Genomic DNA, 22,495 nt, shown 5'->3' with positions numbered 1-22,495 from the left:
AGAGAGTTGAGTGTGTTCGTGTTCAGGTTAGGGAAGGCAGAAAAGTGCTCTCAGGATGGCGAGTTTGAAGTGGGTGGGACTTGCCCATTGCAAGCGTGTACCTTGGTGAGTGAAAGTTCACCAGAGAAGTTGTTTCAGCTCCTGGAAGAGCACAGACTGGGAGACAGGAACTGAGTGGGTGTATGGACCATGGGTGAGGGTGCAGAGGGTGGTCCTCTCTTCCTGGTTGCTCTAGAAACTCTAGGTCAGGTTCATCTTGGGGGCAGGCATGATAGGCCTTGTGTGAGTCATGGGCACACAACACCTCTTCTTTTCTCAATAATATAAGGCTCAAAGCATAAATGCACAATTAAGGCCTCCATGTAGTGCTAATTGTTTTATACTGAAGTGTAATTCAATCACTTATGAAAAAAAAGCTGTTTGATAGGCCTTTTTCTGCTTTGGGTTTTTTTTTTTTTTTTTTTTTTCATTTGTATGGAGTAAGAGAGCTGGAGGCTTGGGACAGAGGCTGAATTCTAGGCACTGTTATTGTTTCTGTGTTACTCCAGTTACTGAATGTCGCTGAGCATCCCTATAAGTAATTGAGGTTATTTTGTTAATGATCTGTTGATTTTTTTGAATGTTAGAAGACATATCAAAGGATTATTTTCTACATGTTATTATTTTGTTCTTTCAGCTCTTATCTTCATTGTCAATGGGCATCAGTAGAAGATCTGGAAAAAGATAAGAGAATTCAGCAAAAGATTAAACGATTTAAGGCAAAACAGGGCCAGAACAAATTCCTTTCAGAGGTATGAGATTCCTGGCTAATTTTCTAAAGTATTTGCTTTATTAAAATAGTCTGAATTTTGTATTTAGTTCAGCAACGTATTAAGAAAAACTAGTTTGCTTCATTTGGTGCTCTTACTTGCATATTGGTTACTGGTTATTGCTAAAAATTTTGTAAACAGGAAATTTCTCATTCTTCCTGTTGCTTAGTCTAGAAGATACTGGTCCTTAAGATATTATGTGGAAATAGAGGTGATGGTATGATTAAAAGCTTGTAATGAAAATGCAGTTAGTAGTTGATGAGAAAAGTAAGTATAGACAGAAATTCTGTTGAGAGTTAGCAGGTTAAAAAAAAAAAAACAACAACAAAAAAACAACTCTACAGTCAATATGGAGTACAAGTTCCAGGATATAAAAATTTAACTTCTGTTGGGAGAAGTATATGGAAAATTTCTTCTGTTCAAGTCAGTGCTCATTTTCACAAACGATGTGCCATGATGTAGGAGTTGGAGTGGTGTCTTTGTCTATGCCCCTGTATCCTAGGTTGTCAGTTATGGAAAATGGCAATGCCTACAGCAGGGGAGAAAACCTGCCTGTACAAGAAGTGCTAGGTTATTTCTTCCCAACATAATCAATTGCGCATATATATATATATTTTTTTTTTTCACAAGCTGCTTACTGGGGTGTGTGGACTTTTTGATCACTAGTTTGGTTTTACTTATAAGCTTCAAATAGATGAAAAAAAAAAAAACTCTTTAACATTGAAAGATTAAGATTTACTGATTTCTTCATTCCCCTCCTTATAAAAGAATTAACTGAATGTAAACTAAAGAAGGATGAAAATTGATGCAAAACAATACCTGGCTTAACATCCTTCCTTGCACTGCCAGCCCCTTTGTGGAGACGAGAAGTGTGAGAAGAGCATTTAGTATTTTGATGTCACAAAATCCTTCCAATCTCAGGTGACCAGTCTCTGCTCTCCCGGGAACCTGATATCTGTGATCCCAGCCAGTGAACAGTTAAGTCTGTATGGAGATCTGACTGGTGCTCTCCCCCAGACCCACTTCTGGACCACCAGCTGTGTGACTTGAGGACCCAGCCTGTTAGCCAGTGTAGTAGTTTGCACTGAGTGACATCGAGTTACTTGAATATGACTCAGTTCTTACATGTCAGAGAATATTAAGATGATTTCTTTTTTGAAAGGGCGATTTTGAGGAAATATTATAAGGTTCTGTTTTTCATGCCCTTCGTAGAGAAACTAAAGTTAAATTTTTGTGACATGAGGTGAGTTGAAATTATTAGCCTCCCTCCAGAAAGATGCCATATGTTCTACTGACCTTTTCTGAAGGTCTGTGGGAGGAAAAGGGGGAAAAGCACAATGGCAGCTTTCCTCCATCCTTAAATCCTGGTCCTGTTTATTAAATTTATTGGATCTCTGTTTCCTGTAGTCATATGATGTCTGTAGGGATCTGTGCCTGGCCCTAGCTACACAGACTGTCTGAACCTGTCGCCTCTGTGAGTTGAATATACCATGACTAGAAAACATTATCTTGCTGGTAAACTGGCAACCAGAAATTTTAAGTTCTGTCCTGAATGAGAGTTTTCAGAGAATAACAACATAACTCACCCCTGCTTTTACACACACACACACAACCTACCTGTTTGTTTTATCCCATAAGGGATCATAGCTTCCAGTATTCCAAGGCTCTCCTACTTTCCATTTTCAGTTGTAGTTTCTTTTACATTCTTTTTTTTTTTTAACCATACGATTTATTTATGTATTTTTTTTAGTCATACATGACAGCAGAATGTATTTTGACATATAATACCTACATGGAATGTACATACATCAATCATATTGTCTATTCTATTCTGCTGCCCTTCCTATCCCCCTCTTTTACATGCTTTATTGCATGTTGGGCTTCCTTAGAAGTCTGCTACACCTGAAGTCTGTTTCAGCAGATTGTTTAGACTAGAGATTTCATCGCATGCATGATGACATAGATTACTCACTTAATGAGCAGAGATGTAGGAAAAGTTCAATTTAGCACTGAGTATGAAAACTTATGTTGAAGAACAAGTTGTCTTAAAGAGAGCTCTTGCCATCAAAACCTGCTTTGTGGAACATTTTAGGGTTCACGAATCATGCATACATATTGTTTCTCTCAATCTAGGAGATTTTGAGAAAGCCAGTGCATGAGTACGTTAACACTCTAACTGGACATTTCATTGCCGTGTGTTTCATTACTGTTCACCCATGTGAAAAAACCTGACACAGAGCACATTCTTGTATTTTTGCTTTTTGGTTCATAAGTCACAATTCAAAGGACCCAACTGGGTGTTTTAAATGGGTTTGGTAACTCAGAGAATGTTCATTCTCCTTGACAGAGTAACTGATAGCTTGTCTTTTCAACTTGCAATTCAGGGGACACCAATGGTGTCCAAGTGACTTCTAATATGTCTTTTGTTAAGTATTTTAACAAAGCTGTATTATTAACCTGTAGCAACATATAATGAGTATCTTTTGCTTTATAACTCAGATATGAAAACTTATTTGACCCTGGCTGCTTTTAAGTATGAATTGGTCTATAACTTCCTTTTGAGCCACATTCTATTCTTTCACATGAGATGACTTTGTGAACACTCAGTTTTACTTTAGTTTTGTAAAAATTGTTGAAATAGTGGCTAAATGACTCAATTATTTATACCTCGTTTCTTTATCCTGAATTCTTTTACTCACTCTATATTCAGTACAAATAAATCATTCACACATTTAAGATTAATGACAAGACTGTTATTCTAAATGAGGTACTAATATTGATTGGCAAAGACTACCAAACCTCATAAACTTTTTCATGCTAAAAAAGGAAATCCATTGGTTTCAGTGTTTATAGCTTTTGAATAACATTCTGTAAATGATACTGTAGAGCACCAGGCAACTCAAGTAGTGATGAGACTTCTGTAGCACTTACTGTGCATGGCTCTGATTCTTTATTGCGAACTGTAGTTTCAAGAATGCTAAATGCATTGCATGCCATAAGCCTTTTGGATTGCTCATTAGCGAATTGTAATTTCACACTTCATTTAAAATATTCTTAAACATTCTCTCACAGTAAAAGATTTCACACAGTAATTAAAAGACTCTGTTAACAAAGTCTAAGAAGTCTGATTTCCTCATGGGGAGTGATTTTGCTAAATTGTAGTTTTTCAATTAATATAATAGAATTTGCCAAATATAAATTTTGTATCACTATAATCCAAAATATTATTGCCTTGTGAAAAGTGAAACACCGTTTCCTCTCAGGAAATAAACATTTAATTTTTTTTTTTCCCCTTTGGTGCAGATTGAGGATGAGCTTTTTAATCCAGATTATGTGGAGGTTGACCGAATAATGGACTTTGCACGTAGCACAGATGACCGGGGAGAGGTAATAGGAGATCATTTGTATGTATTACAGAATGGTGGTTCAGGCAGCTCGCGTGTTCAGAGATGAGAGGAACTTAGGCCTATTCTTGATCATGATACATGTGGTCTAAATTTAATTGGAATTTAATGATTTATTATTAGTTTTATGACATAATAATACTAAATATGTTTTTTGTTTAGTCTGGAGCTTTTTTAAAAAAATCAATTTTCAATCTGAACTACATTGACATTTTTCACAATTCTAGAATATGATCAATAAAGACCTCAATGTGTTTTAGTGTGCATCCATCATGTAGCACAAAGTTCCTTTATGTAGTCAAGAGTACGATTATAGCAGGATTCGGTTTAATGTTATTTTAGCATTGGATTTCCTTAATGAAGTATAAACTTCATTTAATGAAGTACACAGAGGCTAATAGAAAGTACTTCTTTTCATGAGATCCCAGACCTGGCACTTTATGTTGCTTTGCAAACTCTATGAGGTTGTCAAGAACATTTGATAGGGACATAAGAATAAAAACAGTTCAAGTGACTTCTGAGCATGTGTCTTGGTGACAGTGTGGTGACCTACCATGAGTTCTGTCATTCCTGGCTGCTTCAAGTAAATTGAGTTTTATGTTTTAAGTGTTTAGAGATCTTGCTTATCTAGAGAGACTTGTCAAGGGACTCCCATTTTATTCCAAACTCTAGATAGTGGAATTCCATGATGTTTCAAAGACTATAACAATATCTTTATTTTTCTAATTTTACTTAGTTATATTTTTAAAATTTTATTTCAAACCTTGTTTGCATTGTACAGCAAATATTTTTAACATCAGCCAGGTCAGTGTACCTTGCTCTTGAAATGAAGGTCAACAAACCAAAGTGTTTTCTAGAAGAAAGACAAAGAGGAAATCCTACTGGTTTGCATTACCCAAAATATTTTGCCCTCCAATCTTGTAGAGCTCAAATATAGTATTTTTAAAATGTGGTTGTATACAAACAGCATCTCTTTCTCCAAGGAAAAGGCAGATATCCTAATAAATCTGCCTATTTTTCATTCTTTAAGAAACTAGCCAGTTATATAAACATAAGTATGCCAGTGATCTTACTTGAGAAGCCTGAATCATACTCTTAATGATTTGCACAGGGGAAAAGAAAGACTCAGCTTTAGCTTCTTGGTGTTTACTAGCTATTCCTGTATACTTTTTGACTTTTGAACATTGCCAATGATTTAGATTAAAAGTTAATTTTGTTCTGATAATGCCCCATAACTCTGTTTCCAGTTTAGACTGGAGGCAAGTATTTAGTAGTGGGTATAGTTTTAAGGCATCTGTCAATTTGGTGTTCCTGACACTGCGGTAGTATCTGTTGATAGATGAAATAGAGCACATGTTTTTCCTTATTATATTATATTTGGTCAAGTGAATTCAATTTTGGTTTATTTAAACCTGGCCCAGCCTGTGACTCATTATCTGGTGAAGTGGTGCTCACTTCCCTATGAAGACAGCACGTGGGAGCTGAGGCAGGACATAGATCAAGCCAAGATCGAAGAGTTTGAGAAACTCATGTCCAGGGAGCCGGAAACAGAGCGTGTGGTAAGAATTGGCTCATGGTAGAGGATTTAATTTGAAAATAGCATAGTGGTGTGGTCTTCAAGAAACCACTAATGGGATTTACTATATTTGAAACAGGAGCGACCTCCTGCTGATGATTGGAAGAAATCGGAGAGTTCCAGGGAGTATAAAAACAATAACAAACTCAGGGAATACCAGTTGGAGGGAGTGAACTGGCTGCTTTTCAATTGGTACAACATGTATGTACGACACGTTTGTCTTTACTTTTAGAAAATATTGTGGCTCTTTATAGTTATTGGAAAAAGTAATCAAAAAGAATGTAAATAATATTTAACTCTAATGAAAAGTTTTTAAGAAGCAAGCATTGGTAACAGTTTTAATATTTATTTAACAAATGTTAATACAGAGATTGACAGAAGTATGTAGAAGCAATTTTTATTTCTCAGATAATTTTGTTTGAGATTCTATTTTGTTGACTCTAAAAAAAAAATCTAAATCCATATGGTTAGGCATTTGTGAGTAATATGTGTGTGTGTGTGTGTGTGTGTGTGTGTATGTGTATAAAAGACAGCAGTACCTAATATCTGTAGTCACTAAACTTTCTTATTTTACTTCCTTCCCAAAGGCGAAACTGCATTTTAGCAGATGAAATGGGTTTGGGAAAAACTATCCAGTCCATTACATTTCTCTATGAGATATATTTGAAAGGAATCCATGGCCCTTTTTTAGTAATTGCCCCATTGTCCACGATCCCCAACTGGGAAAGGGAATTCCGAACCTGGACAGAGTTGAACGTGGTTGTGTATCATGGGAGTCAAGCTAGTCGTCGGACCATTCAGTTGTATGAAATGTACTTCAAAGATCCCCAGGTAAAACTTCACAGGTTGTGTTCCTTGTGCTTATTACATGCATTTTAAGGTGTTGAAAGTTTCGGCTTAAAAAGTCACTTTCGGTGACTTGAGGGAAGGTCTCAGTTTTTGCTAAATTGGGAAAATGGCTTGAGATTTCTTGCCCAGTTAGTGTGTATTATCTTTCTACAGTGTCAATGACCTTATTTTTATAGCTTTTTTTTTTCATTTTGATTATTTAAATATAATAAAATATCTGTTTTACCTAGATGATCACTGAAAATCATATAATGTATTACTATGTTAGCTTTATTTTGTATTCCTAAGACAAAACTAAACAAAAATGATATTAAATGTGAATAGAAGAATATTTTATAATACTATTGCTACAATTGAAAAATATTAAGCATTGCAAAAATCCAAATATACACCAGAGGAGGAATTTATATTTCGGCTTTTAGTACCAAGTGCTATAATTTTTGTTATTCTCAGTGCCTGTTTATAAAATTAACAGTGAAACATTATGAATGATGTGATAAGGATCATATTTGTTAAAACAGTTTTAAACTGTAAGTAATAAATGGAAGTTCATTCTGTAATTGAAAACAAAAGTTGTTTTATATGTATGTTTGTTTCTATTTTTATACCTGAAATCTGACATATAATTACATAATTTTAAATGAGAAAAATATTGAAATCTATATTTGTATTTATCTTGAGATTTGGAAAGTTCTATCCTAAGTGAATGTTGTTTTTTTAATTTCAAATGTCTTAGCATTTTATAGGAAGTGTTAAAAGAATAAAATGAGTTGCAAAAGTAAAACAAAACAAAACAAAACCGTTTTACAAGTTTCAAAAGTTGGTATAGCACCCAGTCCCTTTGGCCTTTCACTGTTTAGAGTCTGTAGGGTGTCGGTAGACGGGGTGCATTTACTGGTACTTTACTGCATGTGATCTAGAAGGGACTTGTATCTGAAATACAATGATAGTTTTCTAATTACTTTTTAAAAGGAAAGATTTTAAAACTTTGTTTTTTTCATAACACCTTAAAGCCTTCAAAATAACTTTTCAAACAGAATACCTGAAATGAAGATGGGTCCAAAGAGACACATACTTCTATTTTATGCTATGTATTCATCCTAAAATGATCAGTGTTGTCATTAGTGCTAAATAATGATTCTGAGTTTTTCTTGTAGGGTCGAGTGATAAAGGGGTCCTATAAGTTTCATGCCATCATCACTACATTTGAGATGATTTTGACTGATTGTCCTGAGCTGAGGAATATTCCATGGCGCTGTGTGGTTATTGATGAAGCCCACAGGCTGAAGAATAGGAACTGCAAGCTCTTGGAGGGACTCAAGATGATGGACCTGGTCAGTGATCATACTGGTGATACCATTGAATCTGAATAGAATTTTTTCTGACTTGGTAGTTGCACTGCTCTGAATATGACTTAATGCCTCTCTTCATAGGCTATCTTCAAAGCCTGTGCAATATCATGATGCATTCTGAATTCTCCATTCTCAAAAACTGTTACTGCCTTCCTAACTCTTAAATTGTATGCTGGTGTTTTAAAACAGTAGTATCCTAGCGGAGCTGAGTCAGGATATTTTCAATGATGTGAGTTTAAAGTATTTGCTTTAACCCTTTTGTTCACAAAGTCATCTGTTTCCTTAGCTGTTAGACCAAGCTTCATTTCAGGGGTAATAATTCAGTTACATTCCAGGATCCCTAGGTTTTGCCCTACCAGGGCCAGCTGGACTTGAGGATTCTAGTTCTTAGGAAGTTGGCTATGATATCTGGTGTTGGTTCAGTTTGCAAAGATGCATGAAAGTTTGGGGTGTTATAAGACCTCAAGTTTGACCTGAAGTTTTATGCCACATCTATCCCATACCCTTCTAGCTTTCTCTGTGATTAACTTTCCTGGGAGTTTTCTCAGTAGGAATATCGTGGAACCACATATTGTAGGATAGTAGAATTTGGTTGATTTGTCATGCTCTGTGGCTGTGTGTGATGTTCTAGCAGAAATTGCTACTTGACCTATTATCTTTGGACGACATTTCACTCCATAGTTTTACAAATTGGTTATGATCATTTGTTTTTATTTTTAATGTACAATATGACGACAATGCTGTTGTCATTTAGGATGTCTTGGGTGATTTGATGAGCTCCAAGAAAGTAAAAAAATAAAATAAATAAAATTAAAAATCCCTTTAATGCTGACTTCTATAAATTTGATCTCTAGCTAATTGTGAATTGGAGATGGGAAGGACTATTTTGTATGTTCATAGCTATACTTTTTTTTTTTTAACTAAATACTGGTATTACTGCAAAGAACACCTAAAAGCTTTCTGTTGCGGCTTCTTTGAAGAAGCTCCTTTTATTCTTAAATTAGGGGGATTGGATTAGCCTACTATTCTTTTAATTAAAAACAGGCAAAATCGAGTTTTGTTTAAAGGAAGACATCTGACTGTTATATTATTTAGGGTAGAATTTCTCATTTTTATCCCTAATGAACTGTTACAGACACTGTCCTAAGTCTTATGCAAAGCAATTTAGTATTATTTGGTGGCCAATCCACAAGACAAGTTGAGAGAGCACTTAGAAACAGGGAATAGTCTTGAAGACATGTGGTGTACTCATGGAAGGAGAAACCCCATGGCTCTCTTTGGCCTTTCAGCATTAGTGAAGGTACACGTTTATGCTCATAGTGGTGATCCACTAGAGGCTTATAGACCATTTCCTGAAGTCCTACATAGTCATCTGACAGTTTGTCAATTGTGTTCTATTACTAGTCTTGTGTTCCCATATAGTAGATTCTTACTGCAAAATAGTTTAACTAATTTGTACTCATCAGTAAAGAACTATCAACATCAGACAGTGCGATTGTCTTTGAAACACTTTGAAGAATTTTCTGTTACTTATATTAATATTTCATTAGTGGATTGGGATCTATTATCTAAATAATTTTCTGTTACATCACAGTGTTCCTTAAACCTTTTCCATAATGACATACATATAAAAATGATAATATCTGTATGCCACACTGGGGTAGACAGAGAAGGCTGCCCACTACCACAGGAGACCAGTCTTGCTGGCCAGACCAAGTACTCAGAGTACCTGTAACTCATCTCTGGCTAACTGACTAGGGAGCACCATTTATCAAATGAACAAATAATAATAATAATAATTATTATTATTATTATTATTATTATTATTTTGTGGTGTTGGAGATTAAACTCAGGGCTTTGTGCATATAAGGCAAGCACTCTACCAACTGAGCTGTATCCCCAACCCTCAAAATATTATTTTCTTTTTACAATTAGGATTTGTTTTTTTAAATCTCAGAAGAGATGTTTTTAAGATGGAAGATGGACGTTATTGGTCAGAGACGTAATATAATTGTATTCGTGTGCTCTGAACAGCTCATTGCTTGGTATTTAAATCATTACTTAAAATAAGTATCATTAGAACTTACCCACTTATCACTCTTCATGTTTCTTTTCCTGGAATAAGTCACAGTCAAAACAGTGGGTAGTAATTGTACCCAATTCCAGTGCAGGTCTTAGGGAACTGCTGCTACCTGAGCTGTACTGAGTTAGATGAAAATGTCCTTGGTAGGGTGATCCCTAGGTTATTCTCAGGAAATGAAGACCACTGAGTGTCTTCCCTTCTCCTGAGAAAAGGAACTGTTTGTGGAGATGATATGTGGAGGGACAGTCACCATCTTCTCAGTTCTCCATTGGAGCTCTGGGAAAGCAAAACTGACCCCTTGTCCCTTCTTGACAAGGAGAAGCCAGGGAGGTTGTAGTCGTTCTTCATGGATTCTGTTTTCTTGTCATTTTGTTGCTAGGAGGTCCCACACAAATTTAAGGGTCTGGTGAAATGAAACTAAATGTGTGTCACGCCATCAGAACTAAAAAGAATGGTAATATTTGCAGGACAAAAGCATATCTGCTGGCATAGTTGAGCTTGGAGGTGGTATGGTTGATAGCCTGAGTCTCTCAGAGGACACCTGTTATACTGTTGTAGTAATCCCATATTTTAAAATTTGTTATCCACTTTCAAACTGAAACCTAGTTTTATTCCATTACTCATATATAACTGTACAAAAGGGTTGTAAAGATCATGTTGGTGATTACTCGGTGTATTTGCCTGTTAAGCAGTCATTGAAGTGAAGCAGCACCAAAAAGGACCTCCTTTCCCTTATACAAGTACATTTATTTTGAAATTAGTGAATTAAAATCACTCATTTTAAAGGATTTGATTAAATATTTAGAATTTAACTCAGCAATAAAAGATATTAAAAAACTGGAGAAGATATAATATGATACCTCTCTCCCTTTCCCCCGCCCCCTTACTTTCTCTCTCTCTCTCTCTGTATAATAATGTTTTCCAAAGTACTTTTAAAAAAAATTATTTCATAGGGTCATTCAGAACTTGGCCATATCAGCCATTATGGCCCATGTAACTCCACTAGTATGGTTATTAATTAGAAACGCTTGAACTGATTTGCAGACTCTTTACTCTTAATGATTCAAGACTCTGAAGGTGATATTGGCATATGCATCTTTGATCAATCACATCTATTTGGAGGGGAGAAAAGGAGGGGAAAATATATGAAGTGCTTCCCCTCACTTTCACAGAGCCTCATTGACAAATAAGACATGATAGTTATGAAGAAAAATTAAATGTATTCTTCTTTTATCTCATTCAACTAGTATTTACTGAGCGTAAGGTATGTTTGACAACTAAGTCTACTCAGATTCCAAGTTAAGTCAGAATATTGATTTTGTAACTACTAGAAGATTAGTTGTGCTATACACCAAATGTAGGAAATAATAAGATAATAATATACACCCAGGTAGGAAATAATAAGACTCTTAAGATTTATAAACTTATTACTCTTAAGACTGATTGTTTTAAAACAGCTTCTTTGTCTCATAGTACAAAAAGAAAGCTGGAAAAAGTTCATAAACAGGGAGAATTAATTAAAGAAATACCTAACTTGGTTCAAAGAGACGAAAGTTAGAAATAGCATTTGATTTTTTTTTTTTCAAATGATTGTGGTATTTAAGACCAAGATGACCTCTTTGCCAGTTGGAAATTTTTGCAGAACAAAATAGTTTTTCATATGCTGTTGCATTTAGAAGAACTTCTTTTGTCTCTGAAGTGAGTCATGCAGGAAGCAGATGGAAAGATGAGAGCACTGTTGATGTGGAGAACAGAAAGAAGCGTGAACGCCTTCTCTTGGCCTAGGGAATTCAGGGGAAAACTTAACTTTGGTCGAGAAAAAACACTGAGACTTAGGGGATTTAGAAAGCCATCCTACTAAAATATTGACCTAATAACCTCCAGAAGAAACAAAAGGACACTGAAGGAGCCTGTAGAGCTCTAGAGAGCACCCCGCACATGTCCACTCATCTGAAGCAGGAGCCGTATCCTTCCCAAGTCTCCGTCTTTATGCCTCATTTCTGTACTTGGTGTAGGGTGGGTGCTGAATTGCCACTGACAAACAGAAGCAGAGAAATGGAGACCTGGGGAAAGCATTCATCCTAAGAAGTCCGTTTGGTTGCAGTGTGGTCAGTTGCTTTTCTTGTGTTACCATAGGAACACAAAGTGCTGCTGACGGGGACCCCACTACAGAACACTGTGGAAGAGCTCTTTAGCTTGCTGCATTTCTTGGAACCAAGTCGCTTCCCTTCAGAAACCACCTTTATGCAAGAATTTGGTGATCTAAAAACAGAAGAGCAGGTACTTATCCCTTCAAGTTTTTCTCTCAGTCATCAGAATTGATGATTAACTCATGAAATGGAAAAGTGCTTAAGTATTTAAAAATGTAAGTTATGTTACAGTTTGTTCCCTTGGACCTTCCAAGTCATCATTATGAAGGTTTTTTGGTTTGTTCATTTGTCCGTTCACCCTCATGGAGGGCTATTGAGTTTTGTACAGAGGTTACATAGCTGTTGAGGTAATTTTCAGAGGTTTCTCTGCTATTCATATTGGTGGTTTTGCTCTGCATACTCCTGGGATAGTGGTAGAAGCCCCTGAAGTTGGTGGAGCTATCTGCCTGCTGAAGTTTTGGTTTCCACTCTTATTTCTGAAGCATGTATACCTGGCCACATTGTATGTTTCTTCAAGTCCAGATACTTTCATTTTACTAGCCCACAAGATTTCTAGGAGAAGTAAATCAGGTATTGTGTGTGAAAAGCAAGCACATGGATACTTTTGTATATACACCCTAAGAGTTATGCGGGTATCACTTGCTATGTTTCATGTGCCATCTTTAAAATAAATGTGGAGATAGGTTGAAATCTTGGTCTTTATGTACCCCTTCTTCTGTTCACTAAAACTTCTTAGCTTAGTTTAGAGTGGCGTCTGTTTTGTTTTGCTTTTCTAAGGTTAAAACTGTGTGTTGTGCTGTGTCCTCTTGCCAATCAGCAGAAAAGAGAACCAGGCAGAGACATTTCTCGCCTGCTCATTGAGGCTCCTTGTTCTTGTTCTTTAGCTCTTTCTACAGAGAAAAAGAACAGAAGTATAGCACTCTGTGACATGGTTTCTTTCCTGTTCCTCACCATCCCTTTGGCTTAAGACAAAAAGAAGGGAAAGCTAAATGAATAAAGTTCTTTCTTTATTTCTTCTCCACTGCTATATACTATTTTCCAAGCCCTTCTGGGTATTCAGAACTCTTGGGTAGGTGAAGCAGTGCATTTGACATAGAATTTTCCAACCCTTCTCAGATTTCTTTTATGAAAGCTAAAAGATTAGCTCCTTTATACCCTTATTAGACTTTGAAAAGTGAAAATGGATAGTAAATAAATGAGCTGTTCCTAATTTTTCATAGCATATGTTTAATATGAAGCAAAACTTGATACCAGTATTTACCTAAGGTCCTTTTTTAGGTGCAAAAACTTCAGGCTATTCTAAAGCCAATGATGTTGAGACGTCTCAAAGAGGATGTAGAAAAGAACTTGGCCCCCAAAGAAGAAACTATTATTGAAGTTGAGCTAACAAACATTCAGAAGAAATATTACCGAGCCATCCTTGAGAAGAATTTTACATTTCTTTCCAAAGGTGGTGGACAAGCTAACGTACCTAACCTTTTAAACACTATGATGGAATTACGGAAGTGCTGCAATCATCCGTACCTAATCAATGGTAAGCCTGCCTGCGTGTGAACTTCACTTGAAGGACTGTAGAGGCTCCAGAGGTCCCTTTCGTCCCCAGATCAAGGCTTTTGTGGTGTGCAGTTGGTGCTGCCCTGACCACTTGTGTGAGCTTCTCCACCTTCCTCTTCTCTGAGATGCCTCCCTCTGTGGTGCTGAAGATGCATGCCAGGTGCCCCTGTGGTCCTGGGAGCATGTTCTCACCTTGTCTCCTTCCTCCTTCCTCCTTTGACCTTTAAAGGGAAGCATTTGTGCTCCCTGGCTAGAAATCATCAGAAATGCTAGCTAAAGACAGATTAGCCCCGGTTGAGGTTTTCTTGGTGAATGTGTGTTTAAATCAGAGGTGCTAAAGAGGAACTCCAGTGGTGTGGGCCAACAGCTCTCAGCTGTTGAAGACCTTTGCTAAAGCCCTCATATTCCTCACAGTCTGGAGGCCTTCAGCACCTGTTCCCTGAGAATAAGAGATGGTCGCAAAGCCCTGGCCACGGTTCATCCCTGTGACCGATGGACCGTATATGGCCCTGCTCTTCTCTTCATAAAACCCATCGTATTACTTAACACATGGGGACTGAACCTCTCTTCTATGCTTTCAGGAAACATTAAGGGGTGCGTGTTTCATGGCTGTGGGAGCACCTGCCTCAAGGAGCCTGCAGGTATATTGAGGGATTGAGATTAGGAAAGCCGTTAGTTGTCATTTGAGACAAGCCTTAAGGGTAGAAGGTATTTTTGCTAGGCTGGATTAGAGAAAAAAATGACGTTCAGATGGAAGTTATAACACGAGCAAAAAGATGGAGGCATTGAACACAAAGGGGAAATTGCCCAAAGTGTAAGGCACATGTGTGAACAGTGGGGCCAGACACTTGGACACCACGGGATTGACACCACGGGATTGACACCACGGGATTGACACCACGGGGCCCTGTGACCTCAGATACTGGGCTTTGGCCAATGTGTTGGCAGGGGAACCACTGCTGGTGTTTGAGCTGAGCAGTGATAAGGTACATGACTCAGGATGAGGAGTTGGGCAACAGTGTAAAAAGAATGGGATAGGAAGCAGGCGAGCAGACAGATCAGCTCCGAGGCGGTGGCTGCCGTCTGGGCAGGAGGTGATATGCATTAAAGATGGCGACTCGAGGCTGATTTAAGGGTTCTTGTGCACAGTTACAATCGGCCTGCAGTGCAGTTAGGGGCCTTCCAGGGAAGAAGGAGCAAAGCCTACTCTGTCTTTATCACAGTCCACAAGGTTCTAGAACAGCTGATTTAAAGAGTTCCTAATCTTTCCCCCTTTCACAATGTACCCTGGATCCAGAAGTTTCTGTTATCATAGGACAAAAAGTGGTCTGTCCCTGAAGCTGGGCACAGTGACGCAAGCCTGTGATCTCAGCAGCTTGGGAAGCGGAGGCAGGAGGATTTCGAGTTCAAAGCCAGCCTCAGAAAAAAAAAAAAAAAAAACAGGCACTGAGCAACTCAGACTCTGTCTCTCAATAAAATACAAAGTAGGGCTGGGGATGTGGCTTGGGGGTCCAGTGCCCCGAGTTCAATCCCCGGTATTCCCCCCGCCCAAAAAAAAAAGTGGTCTGTCCCTGGAAGATGGGCTCAGAGCAAGGACCTTGAGGTCATTTATTGCTTTCATGTGACATCAGTGAATTTCTTTTTAAAAGTTAATATTTGTAGCTTCGTCTTCTAAAGAGAGTGTTGTTTGTGATGATTATATGTTTAATATACCAGCCTTCTAATCACAGTGTGTTTAGGCACTTGTATGGCCATTATGGTGCACGTTAACCAGCCCATTGTTGAGTTGGGGCTTAGGCCAAATCATGGTGTTATTTGAAAATACGTATGTGCACACAGCATATTTCACAAAAAGTAGATGAGGAGGAGAAAATGAATGATAAAAGCCTCCAAGCGGGGAGAAGAGAAAAGGATATACTAACAGCAAGACTGGAATGCCGCCAGCAGAGTGGATGTGAAGAGAGAAACGTCAGTGACACCAGATAGAGGTCCCTGAGCCACTAAGTCCACCCTGTTAGATCACATGTAATGACATGCATTGAGCATTCCTGGGTGGCTTCCTCCGACCCACAGCTGGTGGGGATCTTCCCTGGGCTGCTTGCTCTTCAGTGTTACCTGATTCAGGACGCTAGTTTCCCAGGAGCCTCCTAGGGCTTCTTGAGGCTTGGATTTTAAGGCATTTGTTCTGATTGGTCATTCCTTGAGGTTAGCTCTTCTGTCCTTACCACAAGTTATGAAATATCTGTTACATATGTGTCTTTATGTCTTTATTTTTTGGGAAATTGTAATTTTTAAAAAATATAGATATACCCCTAAGCATACAGCTTTCCCGATAACTCATGGAGACAGTTGGCGTCTCACAGAGGTTGCTCCAGGGCCTGTGCTGTTCATTCTTACCCACCATCTGGAGATGGCACCCTGTCACAGAGCCATCTCTGGACACTATTGAACACTGGAAGGAAATATGAAGCTGAAATTGGTATGAGTTATGGCAGAGTAAAGCTGCCTGTCAAACTAAACTTTAGTTCCATTCAGCACAACCTTTCTGCACTTGTGAAAAATAGAAGCAACAGTGTGCACAAGGTGAAAGCAGTAACCTACCCAGGAGGCAGAGAATCTACAGGGATTGTAGAATGCAAAGTACGTAAGAAATCCTTTTAATGGACTTAATAGTTTTACTTAAGCACTTGAAACAGTGTCCAGCACACTATAAGCACCAGCAAGTGTTGCTACTTGTTTTTCTTGCTAAAAGTTAAGCAGGTAACTCGGTAACAAATGAGGTCACTCTTACCAGCCCAACCTTTATTTGAATGAAATTTTCAACTTCAGATTTCCTAATGTAAGAGTCAGAATAATGTTGAAAAACATATCCAAGAGTCCCCTGATGGACAGAGGTAACTTAGGAATAATTGGTTTTTATTAGCCAGGTGCAATGGTATACATCTGTAAGTTCTGCTGCTCTGGAGGCTGAGGGAGAAGGGCAAATTGGAGGCCAGCCTTGGCAATTTAGTGAGATCTTCAGCAACTTAGCGAGACCCTTCCTCATCTCAAAATGAAAAAAATAAAAAGGATTGGGGTTGTAGCTCAGTGGCAGAGCATTCCTTTTCCATCCCCAATCTGCCGAATAAATAAATAAACAAACAGAGTTGGTGGCTGTCACGGTTGGAAGTAGGGAGAATACAGAAAATAGGAAACAGAAATAAAATAAAAACAGGACTTACCCAATGGAATGAGTTTTAGAGAAACAATAGTAGTTTTTTTTCCAATGTAATCTTCAGTAACAAAATATTTTCCTGTCCATAGCTAATATAACTAGATGATATTACTGTCACTGCCCTGATAGTGACCATCTGCTGAAGTGAAAAGACTTCAGGTTGGAAGTGAGTACATCCTTGCTACAAGTTGCCTTTAATAACACATGTCCTTGTAAATGTAGTACCAGCCGTACTTCAATTTAGGGCAGAGCCAACTAAGTGTTTTGACTTATCATTACACATTTCCAGTTAATTTCCTGAATGATGTGTACCTATTACCAGGGTAAATCTTTAATTGGTAGTTTTGAAAACGTGGGTGTGACACCAAAAGGTAGAAATTGCCCTCCTCCCTAATATTTACCCCATACCTTCTTTCACAAGAGCACCATACAGAAAATGTTTGCTGACATTACTTGTTAGTATAATCTAGCTACTACTTGAATACTCTAAATTCATAACAAAGAGCTGAATTGATAATTTAGCAGTAGGTTTTGTTGGGTAAGAAAGTACAGTTTTCTGTCCTGTTCTAGATGAGCAGTTGTTGGTAGCATTGAAAAGGCAGATTTTTTTTTTTTCATCTCTGAATAAGTTTAATATTAAAAATGATATTTCTGTTAAAATTTGAGTTTTTATTTCATTAAAATGATTATCTCATTTTTTGGAAAAATATTTATTAATCATAAACTTGCTTTAAATTATTAAAACATCATCTTTTATTTTGATTATGGATTTAGTTTCATATGGATAAAAAATACTTAATCTGCCATTTCTACATTGTAAAATTCTCACATCATTCAAAAGTACAAATTTGAAGATCTAATGTAATGTGTAAACTTAAATGTATTTCCCACCTCTTAAGCACCTCTACCTCCCAAATCTAGAACCCGGGTTTATAAATTCATGTTTTGAAAAACATTGTTTAACTACTTTGGCAAACGTTTTTGCTAATTCTCTTAAATAGCTTTTTTTTTTTTTTTTTTCCTTAGTGAAAACCCTTTGCTCTTTTTCTATACTTATAGAAAAAATCAGAATATTAGCTTTATTCACTGAAGAAGGCCTGGGGGGCTAATAATGTCGAAGGAGCTGGTATTTTCTGCCAGTCCCTTTTGTGAGAAGGTGGCTTTGTGGAAGGCCCTGGTGCTTGGTCAAGGCCCTAAGTGACTTTAACTTTCTCAGTGAATTCTTTGTTGATTCACGATAAAACACACCATCTTTATTCACATGACCATGTCCTTAAGGTAAGTTCCACAGGCACCGTTAAAATGCAAAGCAGCTTGCTGTTTTGTTCCATCTTGCGCTTCTTGCAAAAGTGCCACCTGAGTTGCTGTGATGGCCTGTGTGTCCCGACCTTTAAACCCTTTTGAGGTTTATGTAGCCCTGTCTTGTGTTTACTTAGTTCACATGTTTGAAGCCAGTGATAGGAAGTGTAGTTTAAAGTTTCTAGCACAGTTTGAGCTGGGGATGGATCCCATTAGATGCATGCATTTGGTGTATTTTCTGAAGAACAGGTGAGCACATCTCCACCGTATGGAGGGCTGAGCATGTTGCTGTGCCCTGGTAGCCTGAGGCACAGACTGCCAGCCAGTGCTGCCCAATTCCAATTCCAGCCACCTAAGAAGTTGCTGCTTCCTGAATAAACAGGGGAGGGGGGTCAGGAGAGGAAGTGGTGGGGCCTCTTCCTTAGGAAGGAGCCATTTTCTTGAAACTTCTAATTCCCTGAAGTCTTTGAACAAGCAAAAAGTCCATGTGGAGCTATGAGCAAAAAGAGAGTTAAACATGAAAATCTTGAATTAAGAAAGTCTTGTATTAAATACTTAAAGGTTGTTTCAGTGTTTTTTTAGCTTTAAAAGGTTTGGGTCATTCAAGATGGGATTTTTGCATTTTAGGAGATTGTCAGGTGGTAATGGACATGGAGGGAGATTAAGAGATTAGAATAGTAGATGTGTGCTCTGGTTTAAAAAAAAAAAAAAAAAAAAAAATCCCTGAAGAGTATCCAGAAACTGAGCTTCCCTTTCTGTCATCCTTATGTTAATATTAATATGCCATTATAGACTCAAAGAATGGCCCTCACACTTCGCTAGGACTCCATCCTTTTGTTTCTTAGAACAGATTTTGTTGTTTGTGTTTATATTCAGCTAGTAAACAGTTCTTCATTTCTTTAGCAATTTAGGTTCCAAATTTTCTGTAGGTATCTGGCCCTTGGCTTGTTTCTACCACTTCTGCCTTGACAGTCTGTTGTTGAGATTCAGTTTTTACACACAGCAAACATTTGTTTGTTGGAAAATGTGGGGTTTTTTCCCCCTAAATGCCTCAATGTGTTGTGCTTAAAACTTTGATCCCTTTTGTACCACCGTGGTTTTGTGTAGACCCAACTTTGAGTAAGTGGATGGATTCTTGTTGACAAACAAAAGTGTGGTATTCTGGTTCCTACAGTTTGCGGTAGGTTTTGAAGGCAAATTCATTGTTTTTAGCAATAAAAACCTTTTACAGTATTCACTTATGCTGTCCAATCTCTGCAGGTGCTGAAGAGAAAATTTTGGAAGAGTTTAAAGAAACACACAATGCAGAGTCTCCAGATTTTCAGCTCCAGGCAATGATCCAGGCTGCTGGCAAGCTAGTGCTGATTGACAAGCTGCTGCCAAAACTGAAGGCTGGTGGCCACAGGGTGCTTATCTTTTCCCAGATGGTGCGCTGCTTGGACATACTGGAAGACTACCTCATTCAGAGACGGTGAGGGCCACCGTGTCAGAATAACAAAGAGGAAAGAAAAAATTGCCCTACACGGGCTCCAAGTGGTTCACCTAGAAGTGACATTTATGATAAAAGAGGGTATAATGGGAAAAATATGTGACATCTCCTCCTCAAAACTAATTGTACATCAGTTTATTTTCTATGATGATACAGGCAGACACTACATACTTCTGTGGGCAGTTTTTCCTCCATGGCTTTCATTTGACTAGAGAATAGTTCTTAAAATTGAAATTGTTTGTTATCTTACTGTTAAAAGGGTCAGCTATTTTTAGAGTTTAGCTGTGTCACTGATGAGGAAGTAAAAAACAATCTTTGAGCTTTGAGCCAGCTATTAAAAAAAAATGCTGGCTCTGAAATTATTTCTGTTAAATTAGATTGTTCTATTAGTGTTTAGTCCATGTTTTGATACTTACTTAACAATTAAAAAGGAGCACCTTTGTTGTAGCCATTTGTCAAGCTCCTCATTAATATTTTTTTTTCAGGTACCCATATGAAAGGATCGATGGCCGAGTAAGAGGTAACCTCCGCCAGGCAGCTATTGACAGATTCTCCAAACCTGATTCCGATAGGTTTGTTTTCCTCCTGTGTACGAGGGCAGGAGGGCTAGGCATTAATCTCACTGCTGCTGATACCTGCATCATCTTCGATTCAGACTGGAATCCCCAAAATGACCTCCAGGTAAACACACAAGGAAATCTTACCGATGCCTTTAAAAAAAAAAGAAAATTAAAGTTGAGGGAAATCAAGTAATAATAAATGTATTAATAATGTGTGAAGAAATTTCTTAGGTTGTTAATCTGCTTCCAAATGGCTACTTTAATTATTAGAACTTGTTTTTATTTGATAGCTGTCTTAATTTGGGTTACTGAAACAAAAATGCCATAAATTGAGCAGTTTAAACAATAAAAATGTATTTCTCAAAATTTATGGAGGTTGGAAGTCTGAGTTAGTATGCCAGCAGGGTTGTGTTCTCAGTAAAGAAATTGCCTGGTTAACACATAGCCAAAGAGAGCAAACTCGTTGTCCGGACTCTTCTCCCTCCCAACCCCATCCCCATACTGGGGATTGAACCCCAGGGGCACTCTACCACCTATCTATGTCTCTAGCCCTTTTTATTTTATTTTGAGACAGGGCTTTACTAATTTGCCTAGGCTGGCCTCAAACTTAGCGATCCTCCTGCCTCAGCCTCCCAAGTAGCTGGGATTGCAGATGTGTGCCATCACACTTGGATTTTTCTGGCCTCTTTTATCCAAGCACTGATCTCATTCATGAAGGCTCCACCCTCAAGACAAAATTACCTCCCTAAGTCTTCATCTCTTAAGTTCCTTCACTTTGGAATAGTGGTTTTAACATGAATTTGGGGGGGAACACAAACACTTGATGCATCGCAATAGCCATTAATTTTCTTTTTCTTCCAGGCTCAAGCTAGGTGTCATAGAATAGGACAAAGCAAATCTGTGAAAATCTACAGGTTAATTACAAGAAATTCCTATGAAAGGGAAATGTTCGACAAGGCTAGTTTGAAGCTTGGTCTGGATAAAGCCGTGCTGCAGTCTATGAGTGGAAGAGAAAATGCTACTAATGGGGTAAACTAAGACTTGCCCAAATCATTCATTTACTCTGTTTTTTTCCTAGCTAATAGTAAGAAATTATTCTGTACTAGATTATTTTTCCAACATTTTAAATATTTCTGTAAAACAGGTACAACAGCTTTCCAAGAAAGAAATAGAGGATCTTCTACGAAAAGGGGCTTATGGTGCACTCATGGATGAGGAAGATGAAGGGTCTAAGTTCTGTGAAGAAGACATCGACCAAATTCTCCTACGGCGAACCCACACTATCACCATTGAGTCTGAAGGAAAAGGTTCCACATTTGCTAAGGTGTGAATCTGTCTGAAGAGGCCAGGTTTTCTCTAACAGCATGATAGAGTACATGTAAGAGCATCCTGTGAAAGTGCTCACCAGCTGCAAACCAACCTTTATGTTATGAATTAGCAAAATTATTAGTTATCTCCCTAGGGAGTCCCTGCCACAAAACATTTTGGGTCCTCTTCCGTGTATATGGTACCAGTGGCCCCCTTTATCTATGTTCTTAACCCCATCCTCCCCCAGAGCCTGATTTCTGAAATAGCCTATAAGAATGACCAAGTCATTCCTGTTTTTAAAAGATCTTTCATCTGTTTTCCCCTGTAGCTACAGCAACTCTATAACTCTTTTCATAATTCAGATCCACCCAGTGTAGTCCACACCAGCTTTCTCCACTGCCTGCTTCCCACTTAGTTTCACTCCCTATCCTGCCCTCCTCCTGCCTGTCAGAACTGCTCTGGCCAAGGCCGCATTGAGCACCCAGCCACCCACCTGAGAGCCCCTTCAGAGGTTCCCCCTGCATTTCATTCCAGCCATCCACACCAGGAACCACTCTACATTTTTATCAACTTTATTGAAGTGTACATTACTTACCATAAAATTGGCTATGTAATTCAGCATCTTTACCATATTACAGAATTGTGCAACCTTCAGCTCAGTCTAAGTTCAAATATTCCCTTCACCCCAGAAAGATCCTCTTGCTTGTTTTGTAGTTACTCCCTAACCCTCTTCCTGCTCCTCCTCTGCAGTCCCTGGAGACTAGTGATGTACTTTTCTTTCTGTATTAGATTTACCTACTGAGACATGCAATACATGATCTTCTGTGTCTGGCTTCATTCACTTGAAA

The 22,495-nt window shown here is 38.1% G+C and overlaps 1 protein-coding gene across 4 annotated transcripts in view; it reads left to right on the top strand.

Moving 5' to 3' along the window:
* Positions 1–22,495, top strand: part of CHD7 (chromodomain helicase DNA binding protein 7) — a 185,081-nt gene that overhangs the window by 135,199 nt on the left and 27,387 nt on the right. For all 4 annotated transcript variants that reach the window (XM_081266458.1, XM_081266459.1, XM_081266456.1 and 1 more), the window contains exons 8-19: positions 677–791; positions 4,113–4,196; positions 5,635–5,772; positions 5,869–5,990; positions 6,377–6,620; positions 7,796–7,972; positions 12,210–12,353; positions 13,502–13,757; positions 19,551–19,761; positions 20,265–20,460; positions 21,201–21,368; positions 21,484–21,663. In XM_081266458.1, coding sequence (XP_081122584.1) covers positions 677–791; positions 4,113–4,196; positions 5,635–5,772; positions 5,869–5,990; positions 6,377–6,620; positions 7,796–7,972; positions 12,210–12,353; positions 13,502–13,757; positions 19,551–19,761; positions 20,265–20,460; positions 21,201–21,368; positions 21,484–21,663 — 2,035 coding nt within the window. The remainder of the gene's footprint in view (positions 1–676; positions 792–4,112; positions 4,197–5,634; positions 5,773–5,868; positions 5,991–6,376; positions 6,621–7,795; positions 7,973–12,209; positions 12,354–13,501; positions 13,758–19,550; positions 19,762–20,264; positions 20,461–21,200; positions 21,369–21,483; positions 21,664–22,495) is intronic.

Source organism: Spermophilus citellus, assembly GCF_964194105.1.
Source record: "Spermophilus citellus genome assembly, chromosome: 14".
NCBI classification, from domain to species: domain Eukaryota; kingdom Metazoa; phylum Chordata; class Mammalia; order Rodentia; family Sciuridae; genus Spermophilus; species Spermophilus citellus.
Note: the sequence above shows the minus strand (reverse complement) of the source record. Positions and strands in the feature narration are given on the sequence as shown.